Source organism: Malaclemys terrapin, chromosome 2, assembly GCF_027887155.1.
Source record: "Malaclemys terrapin pileata isolate rMalTer1 chromosome 2, rMalTer1.hap1, whole genome shotgun sequence".
Classification (NCBI taxonomy): domain Eukaryota; kingdom Metazoa; phylum Chordata; order Testudines; family Emydidae; genus Malaclemys; species Malaclemys terrapin.
The window spans coordinates 164,714,037-164,739,672 of record NC_071506.1 but is presented as its reverse complement, the minus strand read 5'-3'; the positions used below and the strand labels follow the sequence as shown (position 1 = coordinate 164,739,672).

Here is a 25,636-nt window from a genome sequence, read left to right as displayed (position 1 = left end):
TGACCATGAGATGGTCAAGTTCAGGATCCTGACACAAGGAAGAAAGGAGAGCAGCAGAATATGGACCCTGGACTTCAGAAAAGCAGACTTTGACTCCCTCAGGGAACTGATGTGCAGGGTCCCCTCGGAGAATAACATGAGGGGGAAAGGAGTCCAGAAGAGCTGGCTGTATTTTAAAGAATCCTTATTGAGGTTGCAAGAACAAACCATTCCGATGTATAGAAAGCATAGTAAATATGGCAGGCGACCAGCTTGGCTTAACAGTGAAATCCTTGCCGATCTTAAACACAAAAAAGAAACTTACAGGAAGTAGAAGATTGGACAAATGACCAGGGAGGAGTATAAAAATATTGCTCAGGCATGCAGGAGTGAAATCAGGAAGGCCAAATCACACTTGGAGTTGCAGCTTGCAAGAGATGTTAAGAGTAACAAGAAGGGTTTCTTCAGGTATGTTAGCAACAAGAAGAAAGTCAAGGAAGGTGTGGGTCCCTTACTGAATGAGGGAGGCAACCTAGTGACAGAGGATGTGGGAAAAGCTCATGTACTCAATGCTTTTTTTGCCTCTGTCTTCACGAACAGGGTCAGCTCCCAGACTACTGCACTGAGCAGCACAGCATGGGGAGGAGGTGACCAGCCCTCTGTGGAGAAAGAAGTGATTCAGGACTATTTAGAAAATCTGGAAGAGCACAAGTCCATGGGGCCGGATGCGTTGCATCCGAGGGTGCTAAAGGAGTTGGCGGATGTGATTACAGAGCCATTGGTCATTATCTTTGAAAACTCCTGGACGACTGGAAAAAGGCAAATATAGTGCCCATCTTTAAAACAGGGAAGAAGGAGGATCCGGGGAAATACAGGCCAGTCAGCGTCACCTCAGTTCCTGGAAAAATCATGGAGCAGGTCCTCAAAGAATCAATTCTGAAGCACTTAGAGGAGCGGAAAGGGATCAGGAACAGTGGACATGGATTCACCAAGAGGAAGTCATGCCTGACTAACCTAATTGCCTTCTATGATGAGATAACTGGCTCTGTGGATGAGGGGAAAGCAGTGGATGTGTTATTCCTTGACTTTAGCAAAGCTTTTGATATGGTCTCCCACAGTATTCTTGCGAGCAAGTTAAAGAAGTATGGATTGGATGAATGAACTATAAGGTGGATAGAAAGCTGCCTAGTTCGTCGGGCTCAAAGGGTAGTGATCAATGGCTCCATGCCTAGTTGGCAGCCAGTATCAAGCAGAGTACCCCAAGGGTTGGTCCTGGGGCTGGTTTTGTTCAATATCTTCATTAATGATCTGGAGGATGGCGTGGACTGCACCCTCAGCAAGTTTGCAGATGACACTAAACTGGGAGGAGTGGTAGATATGCTGGAGGGTGGGGATAGCATACAGAGGGACCTAGATAAATTAGAGGATTGGGCCAAAAGATATCTGATGATGTTCAACAAGGACAAGTGCAGAGTCCTGCACTTAGGACAGAAGAATCCCATGCACTGCTACAGAATAGGGACCGAATGGCTAGGCAGCGGTTCTGCAGAAAAGGACCTAGGGATTACAGTGCACAAGAAGCTGGATATGAGTCGACAGAGTGCCCTTGTTGCCAAGAAGGCTAATGGCATTTTGGGCTGTATAAGTAGGGGCATTGCTAGCAGATCGAGGGACGTGATCATTCCCCTCTATTCGACATTGGTGAGGCCTCATCTGGAGTACTGTGTCCAATTTTGGGCCCCACATTACAAGAAGGATGTGAAAAAATTGGAAAGAGTCCATCAGAGGGCAACAAAAATTATTAGGGGGCTGGAGCACATGACTTATGAGGAGAGGCTGAGGGAACTGGGCTTGTTTAGTCTTCAGAAGAGAAGAATGAGGGGGGATTTGATAGCTGCTTTCAACTACCTGAAAGGGGGTTCCAAAGAGGATTGATCTAGACTGTTTTCAGTGGTACCAGATGATAGAACAAGGAGTAATGGTCTCAAGTTGCAGTGGGGGAGGTTTAGGTTGGATATTAGGCAAAACTTTTTCACTAGGAGGGTGGTGAAGCACTGGAATGGGTTACTTAGGGAGTTGGTGGAATCTCCTTCCTTAGAGGTTTTTAAGGTCACGCTTGACAAAGCCCTGGCTGGGATGATTTAGTTGGGGATTGGTCCTTCTTTGAGCAGGGGGTTGGACTAGATGACTTCCTGAGGTCCCTTTCAACCCCGATATTCTATGATTCTATGATCAACTGTGATATATGAAAATTGTATTTAACCTTCATTGCTTTTTTTTTTTTTGAAAAGTGTGTTTATTTTTCTATGTCTCTCGAATCCATGTGTTTTAAAAAAATTACTAGCGGCACCAAAAAGCCACAATCACATAACAAAGTTTTATCAGTTAAAAAGGTGTACTAATTGCAGAGAATAAAAAGTAAAGAGATAATCAGAAAAAAGGGGAAGTTGATAATAATGAAAAATGAATTAGAAGTTAAGAAATGCAAACAATTGATAAACAGAAGCTAAAGGTATCAGTGAAAGAATTCATGACCGATAGGGTTAAAAACAATGTCAGTGGGTAGGTGGCCCTCTGATAGGCTCCGCAATGGGGAATGAAGCAACTCATGTTCACTTGAGAGTAGTTAACTCATCGAGTAACTGAGAGGTAGTTAATTAGGCAGGGAAGCACCAGGCATGATAAAAGGACCTCAGAGGGGGAACTTCTGAGGAGAAGAGAAACTGCCAGAGAGGCAGAAGAATTGCAGTGATATGATCCCTCCAGTAGACTGGGGAGAAGCTACCAGAGAAGCCAGTGCTCCAAAGAGGGAGAAGCAGGGCCCTGGGCAAGAGGCTGGGGGAGCCTATAGAGAAGGAGAGGTAAGAAATAGCTTATAGAGCAGCACGGAATAGAGAATGATTGGTTCTGGCTGCCATAAACAAGGGCCCTGAGTTGGAACATTGAGTAGAGTGCGTGGGTCTGAGTTCTTCTACCTTCTCCAGCCAAGGACTCTTGAGAAGAAGTCTCTAAACCCAGGAGACCTAGGGCTGTCCAGCCCCACTAAAGCCATGCGGCTTCTGACTCTCCATTATCCTGGAGGGCAGAGACTATTAAGAACCTGGCCACAGCTCTGAGTTTTAAAACAGTTAAACAGAGAACTCTATGGCTCACTGATGATAATTTTTTAGTAGATCCTGGAATAGTATGGAAGTTCCAGAAGGCAAGAAAACAAATGCTGTGTCAATATTTTAAAAGGGCTCAGATCTATGCCTGACACTAGTCAATATTTTCATCAGTTATCTGAACGTAAATGTAACATCACTGAGTAAAATTTGCAGATAACACAAAGATTGGCAGGGTGGTAAATGATAATATGGCAACTATAGAAAGTGATCTGGGTCTTTTGGTAGGATGGGCCAATTGAAACAAAATGCATTTTAAGGCGGCCAAAGGCAAGCCCATGCACATAAGATCAAAGAATGCAGGCCACACCTTCAAAATGGAGGACTATATCCTGGAAATCAGAGATTTCCCCTGGAGCAGCAGCATTGGGGCCCCCGGGAACGGCAGGGCCCTGGGCTGCCCCCTCACCCCCGCCTTCCCCCCGCAGCAGCAGAGTCCATCAGAATGCCCGTTCCCCTCAGAACACCTGCAGCACCTAAAATTTAGTCGAGGTATCTATAGTACAAATCATGGACAGGTCACAGGCCGTGAATTTTTGTTATTGGCCTGTGCCCTGTCCATATTACTAAAAATACCCATGACTAAACCATAGCCTTATCTATAAACAATCAAAACCACTCGGAAGTGACAAGGAATTCTCTGACAGCGAGGGGACTATCTTGTCTGAATAAAGACAAAAGACTCATTCGGTATATCTGGTGGTAGGGAAAGATACTCTGCATCCATTCACTATGGAAGTATCTTGATAAGCAGGGGTGCTTCATGGAGGACTGGCCCGAGCTCCTTGGGGCTAGCAAGCACTGTAAGAAACTGAACTTTGGGGTGACAATCTACTTTATTAGTAAAGGTAGCTATTAATTGTACACCTAGTACATGTTTTATGATTGTTTTGTGTATAAGAAACATCACTCACACTTATTTCTATTTAAATCTCTATTTTTTCTTAAATAAATTTCCTTTTGCTTTACTATAATTTAACTCAACTGTTATGTGTGATACAGAAGTAGTGATCAAGGTAAAATGGGTAAACTGTGGTACACTTTCCTTTGGGAACAGAAGATCTGGGATTTCTATGGGTAATCAGTGATCAGGGCTAGATACCACATGGGGACACTTTGAAGGGACTCGGGCTGGGGTGCATCTGTTTTTAACTTTCAAGGCAAAGGAAGGGTTGTTTGTGTTAGGGAGCTAATCCCCAGCTGGCACAGGCAAGAATCCCTCTCACTGGAGGCAGGTGGTAATGAGGTGACTCTCCGCCCCAGGTGGCTTGAGAAACATCACAATAGGTCACTAATACAACATGATATAGATTGCTTGGTAAACAGGGTGCAATCAAATGTACATTTTAATAAAGCCAAATGCAAGGTTATACATCTAGGAAAGAAAGAATGAAGGCCATATTTACAAGATAGGGGACTGCATCTTATAAAAAAGCGACACAGAAAAGGACTTTGCTCATGTCAGCCATGACCCCTATCAGTGCAGGGCTATTGTCGAGGGGGATATAAGGTGATCTTTATATGTATAAACAGGGGAATATTGAGCAGGAGTATTAAGGTTATTACCATTGTATTTAGCACCAGTGAGACCCTCTATTGGAAGAGTGTGTCCGCTTCTTCTGTTAACATTTTAAAAAAGGATGTTGAAAAACTGGAGACAGTTCAGAGAGAAGTCCTAAGAATGATTTAAGGAGTTCAATCTATTCATCAAAGAGAAGATTAAGAGAGGACTTGATTGCAGTCTAGAAATACCTTCATCAAGGATCGACATCCTATCCTAAAGGACGATCACTCACTCTCACAAATCTTGGGAGACAGGCCAGTCCTCGCTTACAGACAGCCCCCCAACCTGAAGCAAATACTCACCAGCAACCACACAACAAAAACACTAACCCAGGAACCTATCCTTGCAACAAAGCCCGTTGCCAACTCTGTCCACATATCTATTCAAGGGACACCAGCATAGGACCTAATCACATCAGCCACACCATCAGAGACTCGTTCACCTGCACATCTATCAATGTGATATATGCCATCACGTGCCAGCAATGCCCCTCTGCCATGTACATTGGCCAAACCGGACAGTCTCTACGCAAAAGAATAAATGGACACAAATCAGACGTCAAGAATTATAACATTCCAAAAACCAGTCGGAGAACACTTCAACCTCCCTGGTCACTCAATTACAGACCTAAAAGTCACAATTCTTCAACAAAAAAAACAGGACCCAGCAGGCTAGTGTAAGAAGAGCTGCAGGGCCAGTATGAGTCCAGTCCCTTGCTTGGAGGAGAGTGGATGGCATGCCTGGCTGGCTGAGGGAACTACAGGACCTTGAACAGGGCAGTACTGCTGAAAGCCAGGGAGAGCAAGAAGGAGCTCTGAGCTGGCTGCTGGGACTTCATCAGGACAAGGCCCTGAGGTAAGGTGAAGAATGTGGCCCAGGAAATTAGAGCAGCAGTGTAGCTTAGATAAAGGGACATGGCATGTCTGCTACTAATTGGGACCCGGAGTAGAGGGTGGGCCTGGGTTCCCTCTCACCCCAGCCACTGGGAAAGTGGCCTGAACTTTGAGGCACCCCAGAAGGGGAACTGAACTGTAGTGGCCTAGCTGAAGCCAGAAAGGCCCTGAGAGGGTGAAGACACTGCCTTCAGGGAAGGAGGCCTGGGGCACTGCTCTATTCTGGACCAGGGACAACTTGAGAGAGATGTTACAGAGGGCACTGAGAGAGGCCCTTGTTGGACATGCACTCCGGAAGACAGACTTGGCTGGAGGGCTGAGTCATCGAAGACACACCAGAAACTGCGAGTGTGCAGGCACACTCACTGAGACGGGGTGCTCATGAGAGGTGAGTGCACCTTGTTACAATACTGTAATTATATTTTTATGTAAATAGAATTTGAAATCTTTTAGAAAATGTTAAGAATTAGATACATCTTGCAGTACAGGATTTTATAGTAGTTATTTTAGCTATTAAGACAGTGAAAGTCAATTCAATAGGTTTTTGTCCACAAAACTACTGATCTGAACAGATTTTTAAGACCTCTGTTATTCAGTTTTATAAAGAAGCATTCTTATTTAGCTGTAGGAGAGAGACTGAAGTGCCATTGTTGTCATACTCCTCTGCTGACATGAATTTAAAATACTTTGTGTAATATTTAAGGACCTAATCCAAAGCCCATTGATGTTTATAATGCTAGGTTCTAGGATAGTTGCAACATCCCTGTAATGTAGTTTACCCTAAATTGCTAAACCGTACGCTCCACCTTAACAACATCTTAACAGTTTTTGCCTAGGAGTGTCCTTCTTTATAAAATAAAATTTCATACATGAATACTGAAGAAACGTAATGTCACCATGTGGTGGTTTAATGATTTGAAGATATGAAGTATCAACCTTAAATCACTTTCTTAATTTTAATTTTTATGGCCATATTTACTGGTACACTCTAGCTGCTTTACCTTACTATGGAGCCAAGCATATGGATCAGTTAAAACTTGATTTTTCAACTGCCTTCTTAGCTAGAGCAGAAGAAAATAGCCAAAGTGTACACCAGTTTCGCCCTCCCTTCTGTCCTCCAAAGTTCCCCTCCCTCTCACGCCATGTGCACCACCTCCAAATTCACCCTTCTTCTTGGACCTCCTTATGTGACCCTGCATATACACACATACAGCCTAGATACCCCCTCCTGGCCTACCTGTGGAGTAGATCTGATGCAATGGGTAGCTTTTGAAAAGATATTTAGGATTAATGGTCACTTTTTGCCATTTATTTTTCATAAATGAGTTTATCTTTCACAAACTGCTGCCCCCTTTCCATTTTTCTCAATGGGGATTGAAGCCATAACTGCCCAGAGGGAAGATGGTGGCCCACTATGCTATGAGGAGCCAGAGACACTGTGAGACACAAAGGGACTTAATGGTGCCTAAATAATAGCCTTCGATGCCTGACATTCACAAAACCATTGTTCTGCTGCCTAACCCTGTCAGCACCTAATCCCAATTTCCCCCCACTGGGAATACACAAAGTTGCCTAAATCCTAACACTTCCCCACAGCTAGATGAGCTGCAAGGCGCCTTACCCCAATGTGATTTTCAAACTAGGCTTTCTCCTGCCTATCTTGCCTTTGTGGCCCGATCTGGTAGGCATGCTCTGAGTATGCCTAACCCACACAAAATACAGCTGGGGTGAGCCAGCTGGGGATTTTGGGGACTGGTTGGTGTGTATGTTCAGAATACCCAATATCCCAGTGATTAAAGCACTCACCTGGGAGATGTGAGAACAGAAACATCCAAAGCAGGGACTGCAGCAGTAAGGGATGGTGGTAAAATGGTGCCTAGCTGGGCCACTCCTTCCCTGGTCCTGGAACAGTGATGGGGAGACCCACACACACTCTGGGGATACTCCAGGTGGTGCCACTCCTCTCCTCCCACATCACGTGGCATTTGGGGAGAAAGGTAGAGAGGAGCCAGCCAGAGACTCCAGCTAGCAGAAGCAAAAGTAGCTAAAGCAGGGACCTGTGGACAGGGCCGGCTCCAGGCACCAGCCGAGCAAGCTGGTGGTTGGGGCGGCAGCTTGTAGGAGGCGGCATTCCACCCAATCCTAGGGCGGCACAGCTGCTGCTTTTTGTTGTTGTTGTTCCGCTCTGGCCGCCCTGTATGGGGCAGCGGCGTGGAGGACAGGAGCGCCCTGCAGCAAATCTGGCAGGGCAGCCCGCATCCTTCCCTTCCAGCCAACCGGAGTGGTGTGGAGCCCTCCCGGCAGGGGGCACGGCAGGAGGGGCCATGTGGCAGCACCCCCCTGAAGCCCCTTCTCTCTCTCCCCCCGCTCCCTCCCCCTGTCCCTCCTCCCGCTAGCCGGGGTACAGATGATCTGCAGGACAGGGAGGCACCCTGGCTCCGGCCGCGCTGCAGGTTTTTTGTTTTTTTTTTGCTTGGAGCAGCCAGAAAGCTGGCTGTGGACATTCCAGGCAAAATCAGTAGATAGTTCTGACTTTCTCTGCCCTGTGCTGATTTGCTGTTTGTGCCAACCCTCCTCCTCCTTCAGTCTCTCTTCGCCTCAGCTTCACTGTACAGTTACACTTCCTGCCTTCTCCCCTCCTCACGAAAAAAGCAATTACAAGCTAAGTAGTTTTCTGAAAATGGCTACAAATGAGGGGAGCTGTGCCTTCAGTCCTATTGAGAACAATGGGGAATGGCAGTAATTTTGAAATAGGACAGTTCTGCATGATAAATCCTGATTCTTTCAGGCTCTGCTGAAGAAGCTTTCAATTATGAAGAATAAGGGGGGTGGGAATTACCATTAATCTTTAAAAGAATCAAGTGTTTAATTCCTAAAGAGAATTATTTTTAAAATCTCAGAAGATTAATTTTTTACTCAGTAAGTACTGTAATTTTCAGAAGGATACACATTTTTCATAAGAAGCTGAATCATCCTTTAAGTGCAAAACTCAATTCCACTTTAACTTTGGTGTCACTAACGATGCCTTCATAGTATGCTTCCACCTAAGCATATACTTAGGTTGGATATTAGGAAAAACTTTTTCACTAGGAGGGTGGTGAAGCACTGGAATGGATTATCTAGGGAGGTGGTGGCATCTCCTTCCTTAGAGGTTTTTAAGGTCAGGCTTGACAAAGCCTTGGCTGGGATGATTTAGTTGGGAATTGATCCTGCTTTGAGCAGGGGGTTGGACTAGATGACCTCCTGAGGTCCCTTCCAACCCTGATATTCTATGATACTGTATCATAAAGTATGGGAAAATGCTTAGTAAAAAAATGATTTAGTACTCCTTTCACTCTTATCACAATCTAAGATATATTCATATAACTACAAATACTTTGACTGAAAAGAACCTTAGATGAAGTACTGGATAGGAAGTTTTTGGAAAACTGATATTTGAAAGCTAGATGGCCGGTATAACTAGAAAAAAGTATGTTTTTGAATACAGCCAACACTGATACTTACATTAGGAGTGAAGAAGTAAACTAAACCTTCAGTGGCTCCTGGTAGAGTGAGTCCACGAATAAGGAATATAGTTAGGACCACATAAGGAAATATGGCTGTTACATAAATAGCCTAATAGGGAAATAAGAAAAGCGAGACAGAGACAACAAGGTCAATAGAGGTTATTTTAGTTACTACAACATCTCATTCTAGTACAATTTTTTTGAAGCAGCATATTCTAAGTATAACATGTTTTTTTCAGGAAGCAGAATGACCAGTTAGAATTTGTTTTGTCATAAAATCCCTCCCTAAAATACTCTAAGAATTAGGGTTTGAAAGAACATACTTGTTTTTGTATTTCCCATGAAGATGAAATCTAGTACTTTAAGGACAAGAGACAGAGCAGCAAGTCAACTTTTCTAGGTGGTCTTCTCTCTATTTCCTCACCTTTCCTGTGGATTCAATTCCTCGAATGGTACAAATGTACACAATTGCCCAGCAAATGGCCAAGCACAAAACTAACCACCATTGTAAGTTGCCATTGTCAGTGATATCAGAGCTTATGTTTAAAGCTCTCCTGTACCAGAAATAATTTACTGCAGTACTTTCATGGCATTCTTCAATGTATCCTGAAAAGAAAAGTATAACAAGTATTACTAAACTGGCAAGTGTGAAATTTAAACAATATCTCATTTCCCATGTACTGTGGGAACAATAATTATGAAGCAACTTTCTATATTAGTGAAGAAAGACAGCTATTCTGGAAACTTAAAATATTAGTCAAGACTAAAAGATCAAGGACTGAAATCCTCATCTGGGTAGTGTACAGAAGCGGGCCTTACATCATTTTTACAGCCACCCTATGGGACCAGTTTTAAGCAGCCTTGAGGAGCTATTCTAAATTGCACATGGCAACAATGCCTGCCCAAAGGACTTTTGCAGCAGCTAGGGATTGACAGAGTGCAGAGGAGGCTATGCCCATGCCCCAATATATTATCCTATGCAAGGGCTGTGAAGGGGAGACAGAATGCTGGTCATCCTTCCACTGGTGAATTCCCTTATATTGAGGGACTCCTCAGCTGAAAACCACTTTCAGTTTACTTTGTGAAAGCCAGAGTTGGAGCCATTGGACCCAATATTCAGCAGCACACAATGTGTGACATCTTTTATTCAGTTTCCAGTCTTAGCTAGGGCAGCAATATCCAAACTGTGATCCACGGACCACTGGTATTCTCCAGATTTTTTTACCAGTGGTCAGTCCTGTGGAATAGAGCTGGGCAAATAACTGATTTTGTGGTTCACTGGCAGTTCCAAAAATGAAAAAAAAATGATTGGTTTGAGCAAAACTGAAATTCAGAATGTTTGGCAAATCGGAAGTGTTGACAAAATTTTTTTAAATGGAATGAATCATTTTATTGTGGGGCTTGTGTGTGTGTGTGTGTGTGTGTGTGTATGAAAACACAGGAAATTAAGAGCTAGATTGACAAGACAGGAGGAGGACATGATGGCACGTGCATTCACCCTTTCCCCCCAAGGGGCTAGGGCATTCACCTAAGATACAGAACATAAGAATGGCCATACTGGGTCAGACCAAAGATCCATCCAGCCCAGTATCCTGTCTACCAACAGTGGCCAATGCCAGGTTCCCCAGAGGAAGTGAACCTAACAGGTAATGATCAAGTGATCTCTCTCCTGCCATCCATCTTCACCCTCTGACAAACAGAGGCTAGGGACACCATTCCTTACCCATCCTGGCTAACAGCCTTTAATGGACTTAACCTCCATGAATTTATCTAGTTCCCTTTTAAACCCTGTTATAGTCCTAGCCTTCACAACCTCCTCAGGCAAGGAGTTCCACAAGTTGACTGTGCGCTGTGTGAAGAACTTCCTTATATTTGTTTTAAACCTGCTGCCCATTAATTTCATTTGGTGGCCCCTAGTTCTTAGTTCTAATATAAGAATATTATGGGAACAAGTAAATAACTTTTCATTATTTACTTTCTCCACACCACTCATGATTTTATATACCTCTATCATATCCCCCCTTACTCTCCTCTTTTCCAAGCTGAAAAGTCCTAGCCTCTTTAATCTCCCCTCATATGGGACCCATTCCAAACACCTAAACATTTTAGTTGCCCTTCTCTGAACTTTTTCTAATGCCAGTATATATTTTGAGATGAGGAGACCACATCCGTATGCAGTATTCAAGATGTGGGCATACCATAGATTTATATAAGGGCAATAAGATATTCTCCGTATATTCTCTATCCCTTTTTTAATGATTCCTAACATCCTGTTTGCTTTTTTGACTGCCGCTGCACACTGCATGGACGTCTTCAGAGAACTATCCACGATGATTCCAAGATCTCTTTCCTGATTAGTTGTAGCTAAATTAGCCCGTATAGTTGGGGTTATTTTTTCCAATGTGCATTACTTTACATTTATCCACATTAAATTTCATTTGCCATTTTGTTGCTCAATCACTTAGTTTTGTGAGATCTTTTTGAAGTTGTTCACAGTCTGCTTTCGTCTTAACTATCTTGAGCAATTTAGTATCATCTGCAAACTTTGCCACCTCACTGTTTACCCATTTCTCCAGATCATTTATGAATAAGTTGAATAGGATTGGTCCTAGGACTGACCATTGGGGAACACAACTAGTTACCCCTTTCCATTCTGAAAATTTACCATTTATTCCTACCCTTTGTTCCCTGTCTTTTAACCAGTTCTCAATCCATGAAAGGCTCTTCCCTCTTATCCCATGACAACTTAATTTACGTAAGAGCCTTTTGTGAGGGATCTTGTTAAAGGCTTTCTGGAAATCTAAGTACACTATGTCCACTGGATCCCCCTTGTCCACGTGTTTGTTGACCCCTTCAAAGAACTCTAATAGATTAGTAAGACATGATTTCCCTTAACTTATTGGGCAAAAGTCAACATGGTTTCTGTAATGTTCTTCTATGCGTCTGACAATTTTATTCTTTACTATTGTTTCAACTAATTTGCCCGGTACTGACGTTAGACTGACCAGTCTGTAATTGCCGGGATCACCTCTAGAGCCCTCTTTAAATATTGGTGTTACATCAGCTATCTTCCAGAAGCAGATTTAAAGGACAGGTTACAAACCATAGTTAATAGTTCCGCAATTTCACATTTGAGTTCTTTCAGAACACTTGGGTGAATGCCATCTGGTCCTGGTGACTTGTTACTGTTAAGTTTATCAATTAATTCCAAAACCTCCTCTAGTGACACCTCAATCTGTGACAATTTCTCAGATTTGTCACCTACAAAAGGACGGCTCAGGTTTGGGAATCTCCCTAACATCTTCAGCCGTGAAGACTGAAACAAAGAATTAATTTAGTTTCTCCACAATGACTTTATCGTCTTTAAGTGCTCCTTTTGTATCTCGATTGTCCAGGGGCCCCGCTGGTTGTTTAGCAGGCTTCCTGCTTCTGATGTACATAAAAAACATTTTATTACCTTTTGAGTTTTTGGCTAGCTGTTCTTCAAACTCCTTTTTGGCTTTTCTTATTACATTTTTACACTTAATTTGGCAGTGTTTATGCTCCTTTCTATTTACCTCACTAGGATTTGACTTCCACTTTTTAAAAGATGCCTTTTTATCTCACTGCTTCTTTTACATGGTTGTTAAGCCACGGTGGCTCTTTTTTAGTTCTTTTATTGTGTTTTTTAATTTGGGTTGTACATTTAAGTTGGGCCTCTATTATGGTGTCATTGAAAAGTGTCCATGCAGCTTGCAGGGATTTCACTCTAGTCACTGTACCTTTTTAATTTCTGCTTAACTAACCTCCTCATTTTTGCATAGTTCCCCTTTCTGAAATTAAATGCCACAGTGTTGGGCTGTTGAGGTGTTCTTCTCACCACAGGAATGTTAAATGTTTTTATATTATGGTCACTATTTCCAAGCAATCCTGTTATAGTTACCTCTTGGACCAAATCCTACGCTCCACTCAGGACTAAATCGAGAATTGCCTCTCCCTTTGTGGGTTCCTCTACCAGCGTCTCCAAGAACCAGTCATTTAAAGTATCAAGACATTTTGTGCCTCCATTTTGTCCCGAGGTGACATGTACCCAGTCAATATGGGGATAATTGAAAACCCCCACTATTATCGAGTTCTTTATTTTGATAGCCTTTATAATCTCCCTTAGCATTTCATCGTCACTATCACTGTCCTGGTCAGGTGGTCGATAATAGATCCCTACTGTTATATTCTTATGAGAGGATGGAATTACTATCCATAGAGATTCTATGGAACATGTGGATTCATTTAAGATTTTTACTTGATTTGATTCTACATTTTCTTTCACATATCGTGCCACTGCTCCCCCCCCATATGATCTGTTCTGTCCTTCCGATATATTTTGTACCTCAGAATGACAGGAAACTCTGGAGTAGGAATCTGAGCCAAGATCTCCCCACCCTCACCCCCTTAAGTGAGTGCACTAATCCCAGACTTGTAGGTATTCTGGGCTGGAGCTCGTTTGCGATTCTGGGGGGATTGCATGGTCACCTGAGCTCGCCATGCTGACCAAACAGGAAATGAAATTCAAAAGTTCCCGGGGCTTTTCCTGTGTACCTGGCTAGTGCATCGGAGTTGAAAGTGCTGTCCAGAGCGGTCACATTGGAGCACTCTGGGATAGTTCCCGGAAGCCAATAACGTTGATTTGCATCCACACTACCCCAAATTCAACCCAGCAAGGCTGATTTTAGTGCTACTCCCCTTGCTGGGGAGGAGTACAGAAATCGATTTTAAGAGCCCTTTAGGTCGACGGAATGGGGTTGCTTGTAAAATTGACCTAACGCAGCTAAATTCGACCTAACTCTGTAGTGTAGACCAAGGCTCAGTCTCTTCTTTTGAAGCCATTCTGCTTTGTATCAAATACTTGAGTAGTCATTGGGCAAAAGAGATGACTATAGCCTATGTACAGTGGTTTTCAAACTGGGGTGCATATACCCCTAGGGGTGCATGAGCTTTCGCTGTGGGTAGGAAAATCATCTAATGGCAGACAACGCATTTTATTTAGTAAGACTTGGCATCTAATCATAGGGTCATAATATACCTATCTCAGATGGGGATATGCGGTAGACTACATTATTTGGAAAGGGATACACAACCTAAAAAGTTTGAAAACCACTGGCCTAGGGCACTCGCCTGGGAAGGAGAGACCCAAGTTTAAGTCCCTGTTAGTGAGTAGGGATTCAACCTGGCATTTTCCACATCACAGGTGAGAACCCTAGACACTAGGTTACTGGGTATGTGGCAGCAGTAGCTCCTCCTCAGGCACCATTCACAGAACAACCAAAATCCCTTTTTTGAATATAGCCTCCCCCAATTATTTTTTTCTGAAACTGTTCCACTAATGTGTCAAATTCACAAATAGTTTTGATTGACCCAAAACTGCATTTTTGGCAAATAAACTCTTCTTCCAAAAATTTGGCCCAGCTGTACAATGAAGCACTAGGGTCCCACATCAGTAGAAGGTGAGAGGAAAAGCTAGCTGAGCAGCAACGAGTAGGGGCCACTATAAGAAGCAATAACAGGGAATCATGACACCAGTCACCAGAAAACAGTTCCCTTCCAGTAGCCAGGAGAGGGTACTAGTTGGGATCTGTTACAGATTACCAAATAAAATCAGAGAACAGGATTAGTTGCTTATTAAACAACCTGTCTAATGTGTGAAATTAAAAATGGGTGATGAGGGGTCATCAATTTGGGAGACGTATGCTAGAGGTTTCATTGAGCCAGGAGCAAAATATCTCTAATTTCTAAAAATGATAGGTGGAGATTTTCTATCACAAAAGGTATTGCACTCAATAGGAGGCAGTACTACTACTTTGGACCGCATTATGGAAGATAGATATGAATCAGTCACTGAAATTAAAAGTTGGTGATTGCTTCAGGGCTAGTGATCATGAATGACCTGATTATATTAAATGTGGACAGAGGACTGATCCAAAGAGTAATACATGTGCTTGGTGTTTCAGAATGCCTCATTGGGATGGTCTAGACAGTATTTGGTCCTGCTATGAGGGCAGGGGACTGGACTCGATGACCTCTCGAGGTCACTTCCAGTCCTAGAATCTATGAATCTACAAATTTCCCAAGTATGGGGAAACTGTGAGTAAAACTGATTGGAAGGAAAAAAATTAAACAGTAAAATGTGAATTAAAATTGGGAGCTCTTTAAGAGTTTATTAGATGGCCCAAAAGCGACAATCAAGGAGGACAAATTTGGCTAAAAACCTATCCTGGTTCAGTTGTGAAGTTAAGGTAGCAATTAGAAATAAAAAAAAATAACAAATGGCCTAACAATCAATATAAATTAGAAGTCAGGTGGTGCAGAAAATTGATAAGGAGAGCTAAAGACATTAGGGAAAAATCCATGGCTGTCAGGGCTAAGGACAATTAAGAGTTTAAGTATATTAAGAAAAAAGAAATCCTATCAATTGTATAGGCACATTACTACATGGAGATAGTATAATTGTTAATGATGCAGAAAAGATAGAATTGTTGAATAAATATTTCTGTTCTGTATATGGAAAGTAGGAATATGCACTGCCTCACATGATGAAAGGACCTTCCAGTCCATTAGTAATTCGGGAGAATGTTAAACATCAGCTACTAGGGATAAACATTTTTAAATCAGCAGGCCTAGATAACATGCACCAAAGAGTCCTAAAAGAGTTGGTTGAGGAGACATCTGGGCTGCTGAAACTCATTTTTAATAAATCTTGAATACCAGGGAAATTACAGAAGACTGGAAAAGTGCTATTGTGTCAATATTCAAAAAGGGCAAGCAAGAGGGCCCTGTTAACTATAGGCTGGTTAGCCTGACATCAATCCCAGAAAAAAATAGTGGAAAGGCTGATATGGGATTCAATTGATCAAAACTATATCACTAATGCCAGTCAACATAGCTTTATAGAAAATAAGTCATGTCAGACAAACCTGATTATATTCTTTGAGGTGATTAAAAGTTTGTTTGATAAAGGTAAGTGAGTAGATGGATTGTACTTAGACTTTTGTAAGGCACTTGACATAGTACTGACTGACATTCTGAGTCATCAGTTACTGTTAAATGTATTACGAATTGGCTAACTGATGGATCTCACAACATAGTTGTCAACAGGGAATCATCAATGAATGAGGGTATTTCTAGGTTGGTTCAATACTAGGCTTGATGCTATTCAATATTTTCATCAATAAATTGGAAGCAAATATAAAATGTGTGGATGACACCAAGACTGGCGGAGTGGTAAATAATCATGAGTACAGGGCAATCTAGTAGAGTGATCTGGATCTCTTGGTAAACTAAGATCATTTGTGAAGGACTGTTCTACACCTTTAAGGATCAGCCACAAACTTGCAATCAGAACAGTCTGAGTATAATCAAGGAGGCTCATTAGTCTGCCCTAGGACTGACCTATTTAAACAGGAACAAGAAGCTGAGCAAGAGAGAGGGTACTAGAAGTCATTCAAGTAGCAACAGATGGTGATCTGTCTTCCAGGCTCTAGCAAGCTAGCCTAAACAGGCTAGGAGACTTTGAGGATTTTGAGTCGAGGAGCGTATATACTGGGGTCCTGTAATAAGGCCCTCTTCAACTGTTATTACAAATGCTCTTTCCATGAAATCTTGTTAAAAGAAACACTTATTTCTGGTTTGCTTGTTTCTTTCAGGTCCCCTTGTCCAGATTCCTTTGCAAGGAATGTTTTATGTCCCAACTTGGGGAAGTAAGGCAGAGGTTCACCTGCAATATCAACCTTAGCCACAAGGGGGTGCACAGGATGGTACACTCATGCCATTCAAATAAAATGTGTTTAATATAGCCAAATGCAAAGTTATTCATCGAGGAACAAGGAATGCAAGTCATACCTATAGAATGGGGGGGGGGGGGGATTGTACCCTGGAAAGGAGTGACCCTGAAATTTTTTTTACCAGTCACAGTGAACAAGCCCTCAACATGAACTTCCAGGGTGTTGCTATGCCAAAACAGGTATCTTGGATGTGATCCTTGAATTTATAAACAAATAAGTAGTGAGTAGTAATAGGGAGGTGATTTTTCACCTATGTATACAGCATTGGTGAGACTGATACTGGAATACTGTGAATAATTCAGTGTCAACATTTCAAGAGAGATGTTGGAAAATAGGAGAGGGTGCAGGCAAGAGCCACAAATGATTTCTAGGACTGGAAAAAAGTGTTACAGTGAGACTTAAAGAACTCAAGCGGTTTAGTTTGTCAAAAAGAATAAAAGATGACTTAGTGTACAAGTACCTTCATGGAGAGAGAATACTGGGTACTAAATGGCTCTTTAATATAGGTTCAGAGCTTCTAAGGCCATAAGAGACCACTGTGATCATCTCATCTGAGCTTTATAGAACAGGCCATAGAACTTCTCCAAAATATTTTTTTGTTTGAACTAGAGCACATCTTTTAGAAAAAATCCAATCTTGACTTAGATTCTCCAACATTAGCATTTTTTATCAGGCCTGCTGGTTGTAGTAGTAGTCAGAGACAATTAGCCAAAGCCAAGGGTCACAGCCAAAGTCAGGAATTGAGCCGAGAATCAGAGCTGGGTTACCTGAAATGAGGCAAGGCAGGAGCAGGGCTGGGTCCAGGGCAGGTGCAAGGCTGGGAACAAGCAGGTGCAGGAGCTAACACAGCCATGGGTGAATGCTTTGAGCAACCAATGAACTGCTGCTGCTGCCAGGCTGCTGACTCTTCCAACCAATCAGGCTGTATAGCCAATTAGGCAGCTTACTATAGGCCAGCTGCACTTGTTAAGTTGTCTGGAGACTGACTCTGCTGGTGTAGTCAAAATCCATAGTGGCTGGTACTGGGGAACTCATGGGCAAGTCTGGGTGGAAGTGGGGGTGAAAACCATAGTTTGCAAAGAATTTGCTATGTTGGGTCAAGGCATGGATTGTATTGTTGTATGCAAATTGGGCATTGCACAGCAGCAGAAGCCAGTTGTCCAGGTGGTAGCTCAAAAAGCAGCGAATGTACTGCTTCAAGATTTGATTGACTCTCTGTATTTGCTCATTAGTCTGTGGGTGCTAGACAGACAAAGTGAGGGACTTGATGCCTAGGAGTCTAAGAAATTCTTGCCAGAATCAGGAGATGAACTGGGGACCCCAGTCCAATACAATGCTTATTGTTAACCTGTGGTAACAGAAGGCATTTTCTAGGAAGAACTGAGCTGTCTCCCATGAGGTAGGAACAGTACAGCACATGATGAAGTGCACCATCTTTGTTAGGAGCTCAACAATAACAAGGATTACCGAGTGTCCCTGGGTGTGTGGCAGTTATACAGGGAAGTCTCTTGAGATAGTAGATCAAAGCTGTTAAGATATAGACAGAGGCTGGAGGAGACCCTAAGGGCTTTGATTGTGGGAATTGGTTGTGGCGGCCCATGTTTTGAGATAATACTACACCTACAGCAAAGTTTGAAGTGTCTGCCTTGATTGTAAATTGTTTAGTGGTATCTGGGTGGTTCAGGGTAGGTGCTGAAGTGAATGCCCTCTTTGATTAACTAAAGGCCGACTGAGCCTCCATGGACTAGGTGAACTGGGTCCCTTTTTGCAGGACTGCCATTGTGGATGCAACCAAGCTTCAATAAATTGCTGGTAGAAATTGCCAACCCCCAGGAATTGCTGCACCCCACATACACCCTTGGATGCAGCCCAGTCAGTAGTTGTTGCTACTTTATGCAGGTCTATGGCGAGTCCCTCAGGTGGGATGATATATCCCAAGAATTCCATGGTGTCCTGATCGAACTCACATTTCTTGAGCTTTGTGTAGAGATGTTTTTTTGGCAGTCTTTCTCCAAGACAATGTGCACATGATGATTGTGGAGGTCCTGCCTTTCAGAGAAAATCAGGATGTCATCCGGGTGAATGATGACAAATTGGTCTGGCATGTCCCTAAAGATGTCCTTTATGAAGTGCTGGAAAGTCATCAGGGTGTTGCAAAATCCAAACAGCATGACCAAATACTCAGACTGGCCATAACTGGTATGGAAGGCTGTCTTCCATTTGTCTTTCCTGATCATCATTGGTCCAACTTTGTGAAGACCTTGGTGGAGTGGAGTCTTTTGAACAACTCATTAATAAGTGGTTATGGCAGCTCCTTAGCCCAAGACCAAGGAGCACAAGTCAGCTGGCACAGGCTAGACACGGTTGCAGTGTAGACATACTCATAGGGAGCCATCTGTTGGTGACCAGTCTCAACAAAAGGAGTGACCTGTCTATGGACTCCACTAACTTGGGGGAGTCCTTGCGCTCAGTGGGGATATTGTGTGCTTGGGGAAACTCCAGATTCATGAAATTGCCTGAGGCATCCAAGTCCACCTCTAAGTTGGTGTTGGGCATCACAGGGTGCTGGAGCCAGGGAGGGAGTTGGATAGCTGTAGGGCACTGATTGGCCATCACCAGGGTACCAGTGGATGAATGTTAGCATGGGCTCCTGGGAAGAGGGAGGGGTGCCAGCCCAGTCCAGAGTCCCCTATTGGGCTGGGACTTGGCATTTCCTGAGTTAGGCACAGATTGGACCTTGGGCAGGGCAGCTTGATGCAGAGTGTCCTGATCTCCCGCAGTATATGCAGAAGCCCAATGCCCGGCATGGAGTCTTCTCGACATAGAAAGGCGAGGATAGACCTGATCAACTTGTATGGGATTGGATGACAGAGAAGGGACTGGTGATTTGGAGGGGGGTTGGTCCAGAGCCAGCAGGGCTGGTGGGAGCCAGAGGGACCATCTTTTTTTCTTGGTGGTGTTTGGTCAGGTGGTCTTCAATCCTGATGCATAGGTTGACTAAGGCATCCAGGCCAGATGACGATTCCATCAGTGCCAGTTCATCCTCAGTATCATTGTTTAGACTGAGACAGAAATGATGATGCTGGGTGGCCTCATTCCACTTGGTGACTACTACCAAGCTGTGACCTAGGGATCTATTAGTGTTAGCTGGCAAAGGGTTCACTACTGTGTCAGCAACTCGTATCAGGTCTGACATACTCACTACACTTAACACACTGCTTTCAAAGTATTTATCCATAAAAAGTGTCATGTACGAAATTATTTGAAACGGAGGATCATGCTGGTCATTAATATCCTTGTATGTTGTATGTACAGATGGTATTTATGGGACTGTGTATAAGTATTGAACATATACTTTAATATCCAGATTCTCAGGCTATAAGTAACCAGCAGAGACTGGTTCTCTCAAGCCAGGAGTGTTTGTCCATCTAGCTAATTGCATTGTTTCCCAATGGGCCTCCCATCATCAGTTTGAAGTAAATGCTAATAAAGAACAACGATGTAAAGTCAACCAAAAAAACCAACAACAAGCAAAGAAGGAGAAGAGTTTTATTGGGGGTGCACTTCAAGGGTTTACTGGAGTGTAACTGGGGGGGCAAGTGAGACATTTTGTGTGCCATTTACTAAGGAAACACCTGGAAGGGCACAGGATGTTCATAAATACTTGGATTCCAGTTTTGACTGGAAACCAGCAGCTCTGTCAAACTAAATCCTTAGGAGAAAATTTACTTTGTTAAATAGAAAAAGAAAACATTATTAAGTGTAGACCTAGGATAGTGTTTTATGTTTTGTTTTTTATATGTGTAACCATTTCTGTTTCAATTTACTAGCCATACTCAGTATCTCTTAAAACTTAACATTAATCATAAATTTATCGTTGTTTCACTGTAAATATATTTCAGTGCTGTAACATTATAAGAGACCTGATCCTGAGTTTGTACCAGTCTAGGTGAGCATACACTGTTTCTTTGAAAACAGTTTTTACCTTTTACCTCAATTTCTGTGAGCAGCAGGGGGACACTTCAGATGCTCTTTGAGATTGGGGTGCACCTAATGTTAACCTGCAAGGTGAATTTAGAGCTGGCATAAGCCCAGAGGAGAGTGCTTAAATGACTGAAGGGCTGGCACTGTCAAGAAGCTGACACCAGCTACCACAAAAAAAAAAATACCACACCCTCCCTCTTGCTGAAAACAAGGCGTAACAAGGTGACTCAGTCCTGGACACCCCAAAAAGCCATCAGTGTCACAACCCTGGGCACCGTAAAAAAGTGTCACACACGGGTTGGAACTCAGCTGCATGTTTTAGTAAGTGGCTGGTGTCCCTACAGCAACACCCAAAGCATAGCTTCAGCTCTCCGATTGCGACTTGGGTCATTAAAGAGCACAACCATAGCTCTAATGAAATCTTCAAATTGTCTCAGAAGCAGGATCAATTCTTCTAGGAGTGGAGATGTCTAAGCCAGGACTTCCCCAGGAAGCAGGCTGATAATCTCACTCACAGTTCATCAGTGGATACAAATGTGGTCACAGGAGAAATAGGAGCCAATGATGATTTTAAGAACTCATTAAATTTGTTGCTATTGCCATTAAACTTGTCAGGCAGGGGAGCTTGGGTTTGCACAGGGGTTGAAGCTGAAGGCAGTGTGGCTTGAGCTTGCAGCACTACAGGGTGCTACAGGGCAGCAATTTGGGCCTCCGAGATCTGTAGGGCTTCCATTATCTCCATCAGAGAGAGATTGGCCTTTGCAGAGTCCATGCTTGCCATATCAGCTCTAGTTCTCTTATTGTTTGTGTTTGGGGCTGCTCAAACTATCAGTGACCAGGATATGGTGGTTGTGCGTTGTGGTTAGAGCAGGTATCGGGGCCAGGGCCAAAGTCAAGGGTCACAGCCAGGACAGGAACTAGGATTTGGAGCCCAGGATGAGCCCCATGTATGCCACACCTCTGTCAGTGCACCTTCTGCATCCCCAGCTCTGCCAATACATACAAGTGGGAGTGTGCTAATAAAATTTGTGGATGACACAAAGTTGGGAGGTATTGTCAATATGGAGGAGGACTGGAATACCACACAAATAGATCTGAGTGACCTTTAAAACTGGAGTAATAGATATGGAATGAAATGTAATGGTTCAAGGTCATCCACTTAGCAAAAAATCTTGTTGTTAGACCTTATCAGCTGGGGCCATATCAGTTGGAAGTGACCAAGGAGGAGAAAGAAAAGGTTAGTAGCAATTGGACATCTGACATAGTGAATGCCAGTAAAAATGAGGTAGGATCAGAGAACATGTTAAAAATTATTTAGACAAGTCAGATGTCATCAAGTCACCAGGGCCCGATGAAATACATCCTAGAATACTCAAGGAGCTGAATGAAGAGATCTGAGACATCAGCGCCTATCTTCAAAAAGTAGTGGAAGATGGGAGAGATTCTAGAGGACTAGAGCACTATATTTGCCCATCTATAAAAATGGAAATAAGGACAACCTGGGGAATTACAGACCAGTCAGCTTAACTTCAGTACCTGGAGCAACTAATTAAACTATCAATCAATTAGCAAACACCTAGAAGAAGAAGATGATGATGATAATAAGGTGACTAGTAACAGTCAGCATGGATTTGTCAAGAACAAATCATGTCAAACCAACCTAATAGCTTTCTTTCGCAGGGTAACAAGTCTGGTGTGTAAAACAGGGGGGTCCCCAACGTGGTGCGCCTGCGTACTGGCCGGCGGACGAGCATCCGATTTTTGGTGGCAACGCCTCTGGATGACTCTGCTTCTCGGTGGCATTTTGGCGGCGACGCCTATTGACATTGCCGCCACGGTCCTCTATCAGACGAAAAAGGTTGGGGACTACTGGTATAAAAGGAAGCAGTAGATGTGGCAACCTGGGCAGCAGTGACCATGAGATGGTTGAGTTCAGGATCCTCACAAAAGGAAGAAAGGAGAGTAGCAAAATACAGACCCTGGACTTCAGAAAAGCAGACTTTGACTCCCTTAGGAAACTAATGGGCAAGATCCTCTGGGAGGCTAATATGAGGGGGAAAGGCATCCAGGAAAGCTGGCTATATTTTAAAGAATCCTTATTGAGGGCCCAGGAACGAACCATCCTGATATGCAGAAAGAATAGCAAATATGGAGGCAACCAGCTTGGCTTAACAGTGAAATCTTTGGTGAGTTTAAATGCAAAAAGGAAGCTTACAAGAAGTGGAAACTTGGACAGATGACTAGGGAGGAGTATAAAAATATTGCTTGAGCATGCAGGGGTGGCCAAAATACAGTTGGAGTTGCAGCTAGCAAGGAATGTGAAGGGTAACAAAAGGGTTTCTACAGGTATGTTAGCAACAAGAAAAAAGTCAGGGAAAGTGTGGGACCCTTAATGAATGGGGGAGGCAACCTAGTGACAGATGATGTGGAAAAAGCTGAAGTACTCATTGCTTTTTTTGCCTCAGTCTTCGCAGGCAAGGTCAGCTCCCACACTGCTGTCCTAGGCAACACGGTATGGGGAGGAGGCGAGTAGCCCTCAGTGGTGAAAGAACAGGTTAAGGACTATTTAGAAAAGCTGGACATGCACAAGTCCATGGGTCCAGATCTAATGCATCTGAGGGTGCTGAGAGAATTGACTGATGTGATTGCATAGCCATTGGTCATTATCTTTGAAAACTCATGGCGATCCGGGGAAGTCCTGGACGATAGGAAAAAGGCAAATATAGTGCCCATCTTCAAAAAAGGGAAGAAGGAGAACCCGGGGAACTACAGTCAGCCTCATCTTAGTCCCTGGCAAAATCATGGAGCAGGTCCTCAAGGAAACCATTTTGAAGCACTTGGAGGAGAGGAAGGTGATCAGGAACAGTCGACATGGATTCACCAAGGGCAAGTCATGCCTGACCAACTTGATTGCCTTCTATAATGAGAACTGGCTCTGTGGATATGGGGAAGCAGTGCATATGATATATCTTGACTTTAGCAAAGCTTTTGATATGGTCTCCCACAGTATTCTTGCCAGCAAGTTAAAAAAGTATGGCTTGGATGAATGGACTGTTAGGTGGATAGAAAACTGGCTAGATTGTAAGGCTCAATGGATAGTGATCAACGGCTCGATGTCTAGTTGGCAGCCAGTATCAAGTAGAGTGCCCTAGGGGTCGGTCCTGGGGCCGGTTTTGTTCAACATCTTTATTAATGATCTGGAGGATGGGATGGATTGCACCCTCAGCAAGTTTGCAGATGACACTAAGCTGGGGGGGGAGAGGTAGATATGCTGGTGGACATAGGGTCCAGAGTGACCTAGACAAATTGGAGGATTGGGCCAAAATTAAATCTTATGAGGTTCAATAAGGATAAGTGCAGAGTCCTGCACTTAGGATGAAAGAATCCCACGCACCGCTACAGGCTGGGGACCGATTGGCTAAGCAGCAGTTCTGCTGAAAAGGACCTGGGGATTACAGTGGATGAGAAGCTGGATATGCGTCAGCAGTGTGCCCTTGTTGCCAAGAAGGCTAATGGCATATAGGGCTGCATTAGTAGGAGCATCGCCAGCAGATCGAGGGAAGTATTATTCCCCTCTATTCAGCACTGGTGAGGCCACATCTGGAGAATTGCGTCCAGTTTTGGGCTCCCCGCTACAGAAAGGATGTGGACAAATTGGAGAGAGTCCAGTGCAGGGCAACGAAAATGATTAGGGGGCTGGAGCACATGACTTACGAGGAGAGGCTAAGGGAACTGGGCTTGTTTAGTCTGCAGAAGAGAAGAGTAAGAGGGGATTTGATAGCAGCCTTCAACTACCTGAAGGGGGATTCCAAAGAGGATGGAGCTCGGCTGTTCTCAGCGGTGGCAGATGACAGAACCAAGAGCAATGATCTCAAGTTGCAGTGCGGGAGGTCTAGGTTGGATATTAGGAAATACTATTTTACTAGGAGGGTGGTGAAGCAGTGGAATGGGTTACCTAGGGAGGTGGTGGAATATCCTTCCTTAGAGGTTTTTAAGGTCTGGCTTGACAAAGCCCTTGCTGAGATGATTTAGTTAGTTTTGGTCCTGCTTTGAGCAGGGGATTGGACTAGATGACCTCCTGAGTTCTCTTCCAACCCTAATCTTCTATGATTCTATGTGGTATATCGACTTTATTAAGGCTTTTGATACTGTCTCGCATGACCTTCTCAAACAAACGAGGGAAATATAACTCTAGATGGAGCTACTATAAGGTGGGTGCATAACTATGCCCTGGGAACGGTTTTATACCCAGTTATTCATGGTTCACAGTCAAGCTGGAAAGGCATATCGAGTGGGGTCCCACAGGGATCAGATCTGAGCCTGGTTCTGTTCAATATCTTAATCAATGATTTAGATAATGACAGAGAGAATCACTTATAACGATTGCAGATGATACCAAGCTGGGAGGGGTTGCAGGTGCTTTGGACGATAGGATTAAAATTCAAAATGATCTGGAGGCATGGTCTGAAGTAAATAAGATAAAATTCAATAAGGACAAATGCAAAGTACTCCACTTAGGAAGGAACAATCAGTTGTGCACATACATAATGGGAAATGACTTTCTAGGAAGGAGTATTGAAGAAAGGGATCTGGGGGTCATAGTGGATCACAAGTTAAATATGAGTCAACAGTGTAACACTGTTGCAAAGAAAGCAAACATTATTCTGGGATATATTAGCAGGAGTGTTATATGCAAAACACTAGAAGCAATTCTTCCGCTCTATTCCTCGCT

The 25,636-nt window shown here is 43.4% G+C and overlaps 1 protein-coding gene across 1 annotated transcript in view; it reads right to left on the bottom strand.

Moving 5' to 3' along the window:
- Positions 1-25,636, bottom strand: part of LOC128832273 (sodium-dependent neutral amino acid transporter B(0)AT3-like) — a 73,345-nt gene that overhangs the window by 18,904 nt on the left and 28,805 nt on the right. Inside the window, exons 4-5 of the mRNA XM_054019519.1 lie at positions 9,531-9,712; positions 9,105-9,215 (exon numbers count right to left, since the gene is read on the bottom strand). Coding sequence (XP_053875494.1) covers positions 9,105-9,215; positions 9,531-9,712 — 293 coding nt within the window. The remainder of the gene's footprint in view (positions 1-9,104; positions 9,216-9,530; positions 9,713-25,636) is intronic.